General features: G+C 36.8%; 1 protein-coding gene across 1 annotated transcript in view; it reads right to left on the reverse strand.

The window, feature by feature from the left end:
- LOC115215685 (solute carrier family 2, facilitated glucose transporter member 10) overlaps positions 1 to 14949 on the reverse strand; it is a 74846-nt gene extending 59897 nt beyond the window's left edge. Inside the window, exon 1 of the mRNA XM_029784958.2 lies at positions 14175 to 14949. Within this exon, the coding sequence (XP_029640818.1) occupies positions 14175 to 14268 (94 nt within the window). The 5' untranslated portion in view covers positions 14269 to 14949. The remainder of the gene's footprint in view (positions 1 to 14174) is intronic.
- Positions 14950 to 15000: the final 51 nt, after the last annotated feature.

Consider the following 15000-nt stretch of genomic DNA (forward strand, 5'->3'; position numbering starts at 1 on the left):
TTTCTATTAGTTGTTGTATATATTAGTTGTGTAAGATGAACAATGCATGAAGATTTAAGGAAATGTTTATTTACCGTTACATTACAATACCTTGCCTCGATGGGCAGGTTCATAAATCGAAAAGCATGCGATGGATAGACGCGGTAGAATGTTTCATTACATAGTTTGCTACAGTATACGAATAGTTAGTAGTAATTACAGAGAGAGATAGAATGATGTAAGAGAACAGAATTAGAGCTAGAGAGAATGGTAGGGTTTTGTCTCACACTTGCCTTCTCCCTCTGACCAAGGTTGGTCAGCCAGACCTCGTTGAGTCTTCACGATGTGACCGACTGATTTTTGCTTGGGATGTGCTTGCTTTTATAACTATCCAGAAGGATAGATATATCATTGAGAACAATAGATTTAGTTGGTGGTCTTGTTATCTATTTTAGCCTTTGGTGAAGTAGAAGAGGTTAGAAAGGGTCAAGTGGTGAAGACATTATTTTGGCCAGCTAAAGGCATCTGGAAAATGTAATAATTGCTGTTAGAGAAAAAACATTGTTCCACCATGGGAAAAGTTTTGTAGCAGTGTTGATTTAAATTTGGCTATGGTGGATCGAATCCACTTCATGTATGCAAGATTCGCTACACATTCATTCTGGGGTCTTTGACATCATGTTTGCCTCATATACGACAGTACTTGTGTTGCATTCATTGTTAAGTGAACATGTGGCCTTGCTTCAGCATGAGCATTCTGTCTCTATCTCAGAGTTATACTGTATTGTATAAATATTTGTATACTTAGATAGCTTCTGGTTAGTATTGGCCCAGGTCACAGCTAACTTTGAGCCTACCTAACAAGACTTTATTTATACTAGGTGCACTGCTGAAAGAAACCCTTTTTTGTGAGTCTGTGTATTTGGAGAAAGTGTTTAACCAAAGAAAATATCGAACCTACCCAAATTTTAGCATTCAGGGAGGAACTGCAAAACTTTTTGATGTTTTCTCTTGGTAGGGTTAGAGTCAGGTGTGTAAACAATCCTATCCTTAAATTCACTGTGGTCAGGGTCTCACTGTAGGACAGTGCTGCAGCATATAAAGTTTCATTTGACTCTCTTTATTAGGATTCTGAACACTATGGCTTGATGACAAGCAGCTGTCGTTAATATATCTCAGCCTCTAGTTCAGTTTTCTAAAGGGCTTATAAGCACTAGTTTCTAAGGTCACATTTAGAAAATCAACCAACATCAGGTTAGTTTCTAATGGTTCTTAATACTAGTGAAATCTAGCACTCTGTATAACAAATCCCTTGACATAAACAGGTGAAATACCTCTAAATCAAATTATGTATATTTGGCTCTGCCTCTGTGTATTGGTTTTTAAACCTCATTGGAATTGCACCAGTGGTCATGCAGAAAGATATAGGCACAATAGAAAGTCCCTTCAAATACAGACTTAACAACCATAAGTCCTTTTTTAATATTCAGGAAAGGTGAAATGTTACTGTCCTAGGTAAGTGTATATAGTCGTTGAAAGAAAGCACCATGGATTACAGCATCAAACTAGAGAGGTGCAAGCAACATCTAGTGAAGAGAACTATACTAAAGAACTCTCTTCACCTGGGTGCTGTCCTAAACTATAAGAGCAAGATTTTCCACTCATGCCCATATGAAAGAAAATGTATATAGCTAGCCCTTTCACCGTAAAAGCACTCAGACTCTTGTGCAAGGAGCGTAACTAAAGATGAATTTCCTTCCGAACTTCTCCCACAAGCTTTTTGGTTCTAGTTCTTCACAACACCCACAAACCAGATGTGACACCCCTTGACCACCAGCAGCAGAGAGCCATTACCATAATCTTCAAACCAGCCCTTCAGGTGAGTGCCAAGATTAGGTTTTCCTTTACTTTCTTTTACTCTTTTACTCTTTTACTTGTTTCAATTATTTGACTGCGGCCATGCTGGAGAACCGCCTTTAGTCGAGCAAATCGATCCCAGGACTTATTCTTTGTAAGTCTAGTACTTATTCTATCGGTCTCTTAAGCTGAAGCGCTAAGTTATGGGGATGTAAACACACCAGCACCGGTTGTCAAGCAATGTTGGGGGGGACAAACACAGACACACAAACATATACACACACACACACATACATACACACACACATATATATATATATATATGTATATATATATATATATATATATATATATATACATATATACGACAGGCTTCTTTCAGTTTCCGTCTACCAAATCCACTCACAAGGCTTTGGTTGGCCTGAAGCTATAGCAGAAGACACTTGCCCAAGGTGCCATGCAGTAGGACTGAACCTAGAACCATGTGGTTGGTAAGCAAGTTACTTACCACACAGCCACTCCTCTCTAAATTTTATGTGTGAAACCGATAGTTGAATCAGATGAAACAGATCTAAAATGCTATATTGTATAAATATTTCTATGCTTAGATAGCTTTTGGTTAGTATTAGCTCAGGTGACAAATAACTTAATTGTACCACCTGAAGAAGACATTTAATCATGTAGCATGTTACGTCATACTGTGGGCAACATAGACCATTTGAGTAAAGAATTATTGTTGGCAGAGATATATGTAGGCGTAGCTGGATTATCTGGGATTTGTTGAAGGAATTCGCCCAAGAACCATTTGTCTGTTCTCTTATGTGTCTTGGCATGATGCTAAAGAAATCAGAGTCAGGTGAGGTGAAAATTATTTTTGTTGTTGTTGTTATTGTAGCTATCATTTTATCAGCTTTTCTTCCAGCTCTTTATGTTCTGAGTTCAAATCTCATCAGGGTTAAATTTGCTTTCGTCCTTTTAGGGTCACTAAAATAAAGTACCAGTCAAGCACTGGGGTTGATGTAATCATCTAACCCTCTCCTACAAAAATTCCTAACTTTGTAACAAACAAATGAAAGAACATTTTTTATTATTATTATTATCATTATTATAATTATTATTATTTTTATTATTATTATTATCATTATTATCATTATTATGATAATTATTATTATTATCATTATTATCATTATTATTATTATTATTATTATTATTATTATTATTATATTATTACCATAGTGAGGATGCATGGCCTACTGGTTAGGGTGTTGCACTCACGATTGCGAGATCATAATTTCAATTTGTAGACTGGGTGGTACATTGTTCTTGAGCAAAACACTTCATCTCACTTTCCTCTGTGATCACTTCAATACCTGATGCATGATACACAGTATACCTGTCCAGACAATGTCTATTTGATGGCAGGAGTGATCTAATGTGCAGCACATGCACTTGATCACTATAGACAGATCAGTTGTGCAGGTTGTTCAGATAAAGCTGAATACTTTGCAGATGATATAGTGCTACTTTCACAATCATATATAGCCAAATGCAAAATAAAACATCAAAATTAGAAGCAATAGCTGCCAAACTAGGATTGAAAGTCAACCATGACAAATCAAAAATTATGTACGTTAATGAAGAAAACAGCGAATGTATTGAACTAGAAACCGGTGAACTAGAGGATGAAGCCGAGTTTACATATTTAGGTAGTAAGATAACGTTTTCAGGCGGCACCGATGAAGATATTAAGATGAGAATAAGTAAGGCAAGGACCGCTTTTCACCTGTTAAAAACAGGTATGGAGCGCAAGTGTAATTTCAATAAAGAACACAATAAGAATTTTTAACACTAACGTAAAAGCGGGATTATTGTATGGGGCTGAGACATGACAAACAACAGTTAAGTCAAATAAGCAAATACAATCATTCATCAACAGATGCTTGCGTAGTATACTTAAGATTAGATGGCCCCAACACATAAGCAATGTGGAGCTATGGCAAAGAACAAATCAGGTTTCGATTAGGGAGCAAATATTTAAGAAAAAGTGGAACTGGATTGGTAGCACAATTAGAAAAGACACACCAAATGTAGCGAAAAGTGCTTTACAGTGGAATCCAGATGGATATAGAAGGAGAGGTAGGCCTAAGAACTCGTGGCGGAGATCAACACAAAAGGAACTAGAGAAAGGGGGACATTCATGGCAGAGAATAAGTACAGAAGCGAAAAATTATGCGACATGGAATTCAACTATAAGTGGCCTATACTCTGTGTTGGAGGGTTAAAGGCAGAAGAAGAAGGTGGCACATAAAAAGCACCCACTACACTCACGGAGTGGTTGGCATTAAGAAGGGCATCCAGCTGTAGAAATACTGCCAGATCTGACTGGCCTGGTGCAGCCTTCGGGTTTCCCAGACCCCAGTTGAACCATCCAACCCATGCTAGCATGGAAAGCAGGCGCTAAACGATAATGATGATGATGATGATGATATATATATATATACACGAGGGGTTGCTGAAAAGTCCCTGGCTTTGGGTAAAAGAAATTACAGAAGGATCATTTAATTATGATTTTATTCAACATATTCCTCTCTCAGATTCACACACTTTTTGCAGAGGTCCTTCAGTTTTTCTAAGCCCTGTCTTTGACAGGAAAGTCCTTCATTATTATTATTACTAAGGCAGCAAGCTGACAGAATTGTGAGCATACCAGACAAAATGCTTAGCAGCATCTGAAATTCCACAGAAGTTGACTTTGCCTTTCACTCTTTCATAGTCAAAGAAGCAAGTACCAGTGGAGCATTGGTGTCGATGTAATTGACTAACCGCTTCCTCCAAAACTTCAAGCCTTGCGCCAACAGTAGAAAGCATTATTATTGAACTAAGTAACTAGTTATGCTATTTCACCTTCTCACTGTTTAGAGTGATTCAAGGCTAAAATGTACAGGTTAAAAATTAAGATATGCTCTCTGAACTTTGACACTGTATTGTTGTCAAGACAAGGAGGCTGTTTGGATTGGATAATGTTACTTTATCTTCACAAATTATTCACTGTTTCAATGTTTATTCTAACCCTGTCATTTTTTCTTTCCTACACATTGTGTAGAAATTATACATTTTGTATTAAAATATACACACATCTGGATGAGTGTACTCAGGACAGTACTAATACAACTGATGTAATATTTTCACTATTACTCTCTTTTACTCTTTTACTTGTTTCAGTCATTTGACTGCGGCCATGCTGGAAGAATTGTCACAGTGTATTTACTATAACACATACTATATAGTCACCTAGTACTATATATATATATATATATATATATATATTAATAGTTATCGCCATACTAATATGGCAGTCTATAAATATAAGACTAAAGCTGTCGATGATTAGCTCCAAGAGGCCATCGCCTCTAGCTAGCTATATGACACACGAACCTGCGTCCATTACAACCTTCGAACAGGGGAGGTCAGCCGCTTCACCTTGCTAGTCAGACATCTGCAGACATGTTTCAGGGTTGTTGTCCTTTATCAATGCAGCGTAGTCAGAACCAGCAGGTGACGCTACTGACCGTCTGCTCGAAGATTTTATTTACCTAGTTACATATATATATATTATCAATAATAATAAAGGGTAAAATTAATTAATTAATTAATTAATTAATAATTTTACCAAGTAGTTCCGTATGTTAAAAGAACCATTATCGGTAAACTTACACAAAAATTTTATAATTATGAGTATAATTATAATTAGGGTTCAGCAAAATTGGCTTCACCACATACCGAAATTTAGAAATAGCAGTTAAACTACTATTCTACTACCATAAGATATCTCCCAGACAGCAACACTCAACAACTCACGCAGGTAAAGAGATGTTTGATGACGCTTGGTCAGATACGTAGGTTAATTATCAGTGCTCTCAAATTTAAAATCTTGAAATACTGTATTGATGAAGAGAATCAGTGAGTAGAAATATGATTTTACATTTTTCGCAATTCTCTAACTCCGAAACACGTATACAGTTAATCAGAGCCAGGTGGTTTCATCATTTTTTTTTTCTTTTTACCTGCGTGAGTTGTTGAGTATTGCTGTCTGGGAGATATCTTACGGTAGTAGAATAGTAGTTTAACTGCTATTTCTAAATTTCGGTATGTGGTGAAGCCAATTTTGCTGAACCTTAATTATGATTATACTCATAATTACAGAATTTATATCTCCCTTTATTCTCTTTTACTTGTTTCAGTCATTTGACTGTGGCCATGCTGGAGCACCACCTTTTTAGTTGAGCAAATCGACCCCATGACTTATTCTTTGTAAGCCTAGTACTTATTCTATCGGACTCTTTTGCCGAACCTCTAAGTTATGGGGACGTAAACACACCAGCATCGGTTGTCAAACGATGTTGGGGGGACAAACACAGACACACAAACGCATATATATATAAATATACATATATACGACAGGCTTCTTTCAGTTTCCGTCTACCAAATCCACTCACAAGGCTTTGGTCGGCCAGAGGCTATAGTAGAAGACACTTGCCCAAGGTGCCATGCAGTGGGACTGAACCCGGAACCATGTGGTTCATATATATATATCCCAAAAAATGTACACAGAGCTATGACTGTGTAGTCACTATACACACATAACTAAGACATTATAATCACTAAATGAAGGGGTACTGAAAAGTTCCTGACTTTAAGGGTTTTGTGAAAGGCCTGGTTGGAAGCCCAACCTTCAGAGTTTTTTTTTTACAGGGCTTAGAAAAACTGAAGGACCTCTGCAGAAAGTGTGTGAATCTGAGAGAGGAATATATTGAATAAAATCATAATTAACTGATCCTTCTGTAATTTCTTTTAACTAAAGCCAGGGACTTTTCAGCAACCCCTCGTGTATATATATATATATATAATATATATATATATATATATATATATATATAGTAATATTAGGGAGTATATCCAAACTTACAGGGAAAAATTAGATTTAGGATTAAATCAAATTTCACAGTATAAATATAAATTAAATTAGAGATAAAACCACTATTAGGCAACTCATACTTATTATATTATATTTAACTTTTTTATACTTTTTATACTTCTTGGTTAGTTTTTAAAAAAAATTATAAATAAAAATTATAGTTTAAAAATATAAAAAATATAATAATTTATAAATATAAATTTTAAAATTTCAAATTTTAATAATTTAAATTTTAAATTTTATATATATTGTATATTATATTAATTATTTTTTGTTTTTATGTTTTGGTTTATGTCTATCACTGTTTGAGTTGCCTAATAGTGGTTTTATCTCTAATTTAATTTATATATATATATATATATATATATATCTTTTCTACATATCTTAATATATATATATATATATATACACACACATATATGGTATACTGAAAAGTTCCAGGCTTTAAGGGTATCGTGAAAGGCCTGTTTGGAAGCCCAACTTTCTGAGTTCTCTTTCAGGGCTTGGAAAAACTGAAGGACCTTTGCAGTAAGGGTGTGAATCTGAGAAAGGAATATGTCGAATAAAATCATAATTAACTGATCGTCCTGTATTTGTATTTTCTTTTACCTAACCCAAAGCCAGAAACTTTTCAGCACACCCCTCATACACACACAACTGTTACACTGTATTCACTATACACATACAATAGTACCAATTTATGCACAATACATATACAATAGTACCAGTGTACTAGCTACACAAACACAAATGTGGCTGTGTACTAACTATGATCTCTCTCTCTCCTAGAGTAATGTACTCACTCGCTTTCTCTCACTACACATATCTAGAACAGTATAACCTTTATACTGGATCTCTGTCGGATACGATGTTGAGGGTTCCAGTTGATTTAATCAGTGGAACAGCCAGCGAATTAAATTAACGTGCAAGTGGCTGAGCACTCCACAGACGTGTTCCCTTAACATAGTTCTGAGGGAGATTCAGCATGATATAGAATGTGACAAAGCTGGCCCTTTGAAATACTGGTCCAACTTATTTTTGCCAGCTGAGTGAACTAGAGCAATGGGAAATAAAGTGTCTTGCCCAAGGTCACAATAGATTGCCATGAATTGAACTCATGACCTTACGATCATGAGCCAAATACCCCTAACCACTAAGCCACATACCTTCACATAACCTTTATACACATCGATATTGAATAGTGTATACATGAGCACACACATACACACACACATTTACAAAAGTATACATAATCGATTGCAAGTAACATTCTGATATAATCTGCCAGCTTTTCTTGACACCTAGATAGAGAGAGAGAGTGTATATTAAATTCCGTTGTGTCTGGGGAGAGTCATTTGCTTTTTGTGCCTTATAATGTAACACACTCACCGGTAAAATTTCCACTTATTTCTTATTTTTATTTTCCTAAAATTTTCGTTGCTTCTGGCAACCTTTTCAATAGTCTTGATTCTGTCCGTTAATTCAGAGTCAAGACTATTGAAAAGGTTGCAAGATGCAACGGAAATTTTAGGAAAATAAAAATAAGAAATAAGTGGAAATTTTACCGGTGAGTGTGTTACATTATAAGGCATAAAAAGAAAATGACTCTCCCCAGACACAACAAAATATGCTTCAACACACAAACTCATATAAAGAATCTTGCAAACCAAATCCCAAAACGAAATGTATATTAAATGTTTTTCTGAAATTATTAAATAACTGAGTCCAAATATTGCTAAGATTGTCAATTGTCAGAACTAATTAATCTCATCTTTAGAGATGGTAAAATGTTTAAAATTTACATCTACATCAAGGATAAAGTACTCAATACATAGTAACATATGTATTTTGATGTACTCACCAAACACACATTTAGGATAGTGCAACCTCTACATGCACATTTGGAACAGAACACCCATTATATTTTACACATATATCTGGAATGATACACATGTACACATACATGTGCATGTACACACACATATGCACACATATACATTCAATGATGCACATGTGGTGTAGATGGAGCATTATCCTACAAGCATGTCAGATAGTGTACTTAAATTCACACATGCACTCATTTGCACACTGATATATACACACATACCGAAACATACACCTGTACACATGCACTCCAATTTATAAATACAAATAGCCATACACCATACAGTCTAGACTTCATAGCAAAAAAAAACAAAAACAAAAAAACTACCTATGTGTCCAACAAATCCTTGGATTCTTCAGGGTATAACAACCACAGACACACCATCAAGTTTTGTCCTCTCTAAGCCTCTTGTTCTGTTGTTAAAATGACCTGTACTTCCTTTCATTTATGATGACTTTAACTCAGGGGTCGGAGAACGGGGGTAAATTACCTCAAGTGTGGTAAAAATGAAATTCTTGCAGGGAATGAGGACTCTTTAGATATAAGTAAAATTATATTAAATGAAAATGTGTTCCTTGTAAGGACAGAATTTTTTTCTTCTGGCCTGCGGAGGCAATCAAAAAGTTGCTACTTTTTGCAACAGCCTACCTTTGCAAAGAAGGGTTTTCCACTCTAATGAACATAGAAACAAAGCCGAGAAATCAATTGGACTCAGAAGACTGTATCCAAATTGCTCCAAAGGCGGCGAGCTGGCAGAATCGTTGGCACGCCAGGCGCAATGCTTAGCGGTATTTCGTCTGCCGTTACGTTCTGAGTTCAAATTCCACCGAGGTCGACTTTGTTTTTCATCCTTTTGAGGTCGATAAATTAAGTACCAGCTACGCACTGGGGTTGATGTAATCGACTTAATACCTATGTCTGTCCTTGTTTGTCCCCTCTGTGTTTAGCCCCTTGTGGGTAATAAAGAAATAGGTATTTCGTCTGCCGTTACGTTCTGAGTTCAAATTCTGCCGAGGTCGACTTTGCCTTTCATCCTTTCGAGGTCAATAAATTAAGTACCAGCTACGCACTGGGGTCGATGTAATCAACTTAATCCATTTGTCTTTGTTTGTCCCCTCTATGTTTAGCCCCTTGTGGCTAGTAAAGAAATAGGAATCCAAATTGCTCTGGCATCAAAATTCCCCAATTTTGATGTAATTGTAACAAAAATCATTTTCCCAAAACCTGAAGTGAAAAGGTTTCTAGAAAAATCCTTTTGTTTCACAATGAGGATATTAATTTATTTTATCGAATTTGTTTTATACTTTTTATATTCATAACTGTATTCTCCATATAAATAGATTCAATAAAACTTTTGAATTCAAAGAATCTATGATTTTCTTCCTTTCAAATCAAGGTGGAATATTCCCATTAAAACTTCTGTCAAGTGTAAACATAACAGGCCAGATGTTATTGTTTGGGACAGAGGAGCAAAGGTGTGTACCATCATAGAGGTCAGCTGCCCTACAGATATAAATATCTCTTTGAAAATCAAAGAAAAGATATCTATGGTCAACTGCTTTGAAACCTCCAGCTTCTGTATCCAGACTATGAATTCATATTCTTACCAATAATAATTGGAGCACTAGGTTTTGCTGGTAAATGCTTAAAGGAGAATCTGGATAAACTGGGATTTTCAGAAAGAGAAATTGACTGGCTGATTCATACATTACAAGTGCAATCTGTGAGTGGAACAGTAAAAATATGCAAGACTTTTCTCAAGTTCCAAATGTGAATTTGTCTGTGTTAATTACAACCCAAAGATGGAGCCTTGTATCTTTGTTGGAAACCAGCTCCCTCTGCAGTGGAAGATTTATAATAATTAAAGAGACATACATACATGCATACATACATACATGCACGCATGCATGCATACATACATACATGCACACATACATACATACATACATGCACACATACATATCTCCATACACACACACATACATACATGCAACACACATACATACATATATGCATGCATCCATCCATCCATACTTACATACATGCATCCAAAGATGGCCAAAGATGTTGGAGTGTGCTTTGAGGGAGATTTGGCTGCTATTTCAAGCAAGTCAAACTACTGCAATGCAACTGTATGTGTGTGTGTGCATGCATGTGTGTGTATATGCGAGCGTGTGTATGTGTATGCGCTAGAGTGCACAGGTGTGTGTGTGTGTATGTATGTGTGCATGTGTGTGTATGCGTGTGTGTATGTGTGTGTGTATGTGTGTGTGTATGTGCGAGCGTGTGAGTATGTGATGTCTGTGTATGTAATATGTTTGCATGTGTGTGTACGTGTATGTTCGAGCGTGCAAGTGTGTGGGGGTATGTGATGTCTGTGCATGTGTATGTGATGTGTGTGTGTGTATGTGCAAGCGTGCATGTATATGTGCATGCGTGTGTATGTGATATGCGTGCGTGTGTGCATGTGTATGTGATATGTGTGCATGTGTATGTGTGCGAGCGTGCGTGTGTGTATCTGTATGTGATGTGTACGTACGTGTATGTGTGTATGGATGTGCGTGTGTTTTTATATGTGTCTGCGAGCGTGCATGTATATGTGATGTGTGTGTGATATCAGTGTGTGTGTGCATGCGTGCGTATGTGTGTGTGTGTGTGGGGGGGGGGAAGAGATTTGGGTGTAGAGAATATCTGTTTAATGTCGGACCTGAAATAATCGCTGAATCAGTGAATCTGTATAAGAGAGTGCGATACAAAATAAATTGCATACACGACAACGCTAGGACCTTTTCGGTTTGAACGGCAGTTTTTTTCTAGCGGTGTCATATGAAATTGTCACCCATAATTATGACCCTAGTATCGATCTATTGCATTTCAATCTGTTTTAGGGTTAGGGTTAGGGGTGTGGGGCAAGGGTATCTTTTTTTCTTCACAAATGTAAATAAACCCAATCTGTTTCTTAATCGAGGGACATATTCATACGGCGCAGAATGTTTTTTTTTACCTCAATGGACGTCAGTGATTGGTTGAAATTGCAGAAATTGAAGAAAAAATCAACAACAAATATCTTACAAACTATAGAATTTTCTCAATAAAGCCCAGAGAAAAAGATGTTTTATAAACACATTCTACCAGTATACGAAGTTTAAAATTTTTTAGTTACCTAGAAATTATGTTAAAAACTGCCATTCAAACCGAAAAGGTCCAGTCAGTCGTAATCCATCGCGCTCTTTTTTATTTGTTTTGTTTTTTCGGACATTGCGTATATAAAATTACATTATTCCGCGTGTCATTTTACCCTTTTCAAGACGTTATAGCGTAATTCGAGACATTCGGCTGCTATTTCTAGCAAAAAGGGCAACCGCGTAACGGTAACGCTTACCGAGTTGGCTTCTGAATGCGCACGCGCGAACGTATGGATGGATGGATGGATGTGTTTATTATTGTTGTTTACACCCAGGTCAACTTCTAATATACCCATGCCGTGACACTTGTTTATTTAAACTTTATATTTCCCTCCCGGGCCAGCTGTGGATTTTATTTTTATGTCAGATCCCACGATCGCGTGATAGATCCCTTAAAAGTGCAAGTGTGCATGTGTGTGTGTGCGTGTGTGTGTGTGTTGTGTGTGTGTGTGTGTGTGAGTGTTCGTACGGTTGTAAAAAAATGTGTTGATTTTCACATGTTTAGTTGTGGGTTCTATGTGTTTATGAGCAGTGTGATTCGTGTTTTGTAATCGGATATTCATGTTTATCAAAATTTAAGTCAGTTTCTCTCTCACCCACACGCATCTAGATGTACATATGACTACATTTATACTTTCAGACACACATGCATACATGTGAGACGAAGGCTTGTATTTAGGAAGATCATTTGTCCCCGAAACTCACGTATCGGTTTTACTATTATTTGTCAACAAGTTAATTGATAAACCTGTTAACTAATTAACCACTTTAATAATAATGATAGCAACAGCAAAAAGTGAAATAGAGTTAGTGCGTGTGCTTTTTTAATCGAGGAAGTGACCCTCCCACAAGCTTCCATACACGAATTTGCATTAGGAATCTTCTAAAACAAATACAGACACGAAAAGGGAAATGCATTTTATGTAAATTTATCCTGTAGAAATACTTAAAAACATCATTATTTGTTGGGATACGAGACTGTGTGACGCGCATGTCTTTCTCATATTGTAGAGACAAAATTCAATCGGTAAAGGCTACAATTTGGATTATATAATGTTTTATTACATTTTATAACACATGGAAAGAAGCAAAAATGAATTGAAAAAAAATTTGGCCATCAACCCATTGTATGAGTGAGAGGTGGGGTATCGTATACGATACGATCGGAAGGTACCCAAATCGTAGAGAAGCCCGTTAGACAGCTGAAGTTGGGACCGTTCCTCACGCCAAATATAGTAATTATGAATGTGTGTGTGTGTGTGTGTAAGAGAGAGAGAACCCACATGGCAAAACGTACCAGGAACTATGATGTAATTATTAATATGTACGTACACACACACACACACACACACACACACACACAAATAGCCTCCGTTAACTTCCTCGTAGGAATTTTTGCAGGAGATTACAGAAGTGGTTTTCTCTTGTTTTTGGTGGGTATATTTTACAAGATATCATGCAACCGATTTAATATAATCATATCCGTTACACCTGCCTAGGCATTACGGACATAAAGAAGCGGACCAATACCGCAAGGTTCAAACGGTTCTACTAATTTACCGCCCTATGCATAATAGCATATACTAATTTCCCAGACTTTGTGTACGCGCGCGTGGATGAGTGAGTGTGTGCGTATGTTCTCCAGGGACCGCATTCATTCATTATGAACCAACGAAAAGACTTGAGTAATCATTCGATCCGTTAGAAATAGCAACCAAACTGTCTCCAAATTACACCCGAGAATCTCAAAATTAAAAGACGAACGGGCATGTGAAAATACACATCACATGCTTGCTTAATCCTCCTTAGAAAACTGTGTGTAGGAGGATAAAATGTGGAATGGTCATGGCTGGACCGTCAGTAAATTAACTGTTGTTTAGTCCCAGTAAGTTACTGGGACTAAATAACAATAACTACAATTACTAATTAGTTACTGGGACTAATTCCACAATAACTACAATATTTCGTTAACAAAAACAAACGAGTAATTCCCTCTATTTATTCGCTGGAGTTTACTGAAACAGAGCGAAATACCATGGAAACCGTACCCCTCTGGCTTAAAATAGAAACATACAAATAGATAATGTAACTCTAAGTACACTGTGTCGGCACAAAAGGTTGGAGGACCACAACTGGAATGCTCCTGAACAAAGTTTTGTTCGATCAAAGGTGACTCGGGACTACACAACACATTCCTTAAATCCGAAATGTAATATAAAGAAGGGATAAATGAAATAAAAATTGAAACAACACATCGTCGAAATTTAGAGAAGAGATAGATATAAAAACAAACCTTCAGCTTTAAGGAGGCCCCTGAGTTGAGATTCCGTTTCTGTAATGTCGAGGTAATTAGAACCATCATCTTCTACACCAGACAGCATTGTCATGGAGAGACAGACAGAGAAAGTGAGTGAGAGAAGAGAGAAACTGCAAGCTGAGGTGGATGCTTGATAAAGTGTGTGAAAGGAATGTTACAGTTTCCTTGTAGACGTTTTTCTCACTCTTTAAATTCCTCTAGTCCAACAGTTTACCGATTCCATTGTCGTCATCCTCGCCCACTTTTCTTACTTCCATCGTTGCATCTAGACGTTGCGTATTAGTAGTGACTGGGTGAGAGAAGGAGAGGAAAAAGAGAGATAGGGGAAAGGCATTAATGAAAGTGAGGGAGAGTTGTTACTGCAAGCCGACGTGTTGCTGTGGTTCGAGAGAGGTTACTACTGTCACTAGGAGCAGTATTTATGAGGTCTCCCGACTTGCTAAAAATAGCAGCTACATTTCCCTCGAATAACCTGACCCACCGTTCTGTAAAATACGAGAAGGTTTCATTAGGCAATATATTCCTAGATATCTCTAAAAACGGTTGGTCACGACTAGAAAGCCTTTAATCAGAGTCTGACCAGGGCTAAACAAAAATTGTCAGTTTTATGTCAATACTCTTGTTTACATGCAGAAACACATATACTGAAGAAATGATTCCGCACTAAAGAAGTGTCTTCATAATACGCATGTAATCTCACAGGTCACAGATGGAGTGCGAAGGCCATGGGCACTGCCTTTTCCACACCAAACAAGTGTCTGTATTCACACACACGCCATTGACATCAGTTTAATTACAGCGT

This window comes from Octopus sinensis, linkage group LG9 (assembly GCF_006345805.1).
Source record: "Octopus sinensis linkage group LG9, ASM634580v1, whole genome shotgun sequence".
Classification (NCBI taxonomy): domain Eukaryota; kingdom Metazoa; phylum Mollusca; class Cephalopoda; order Octopoda; family Octopodidae; genus Octopus; species Octopus sinensis.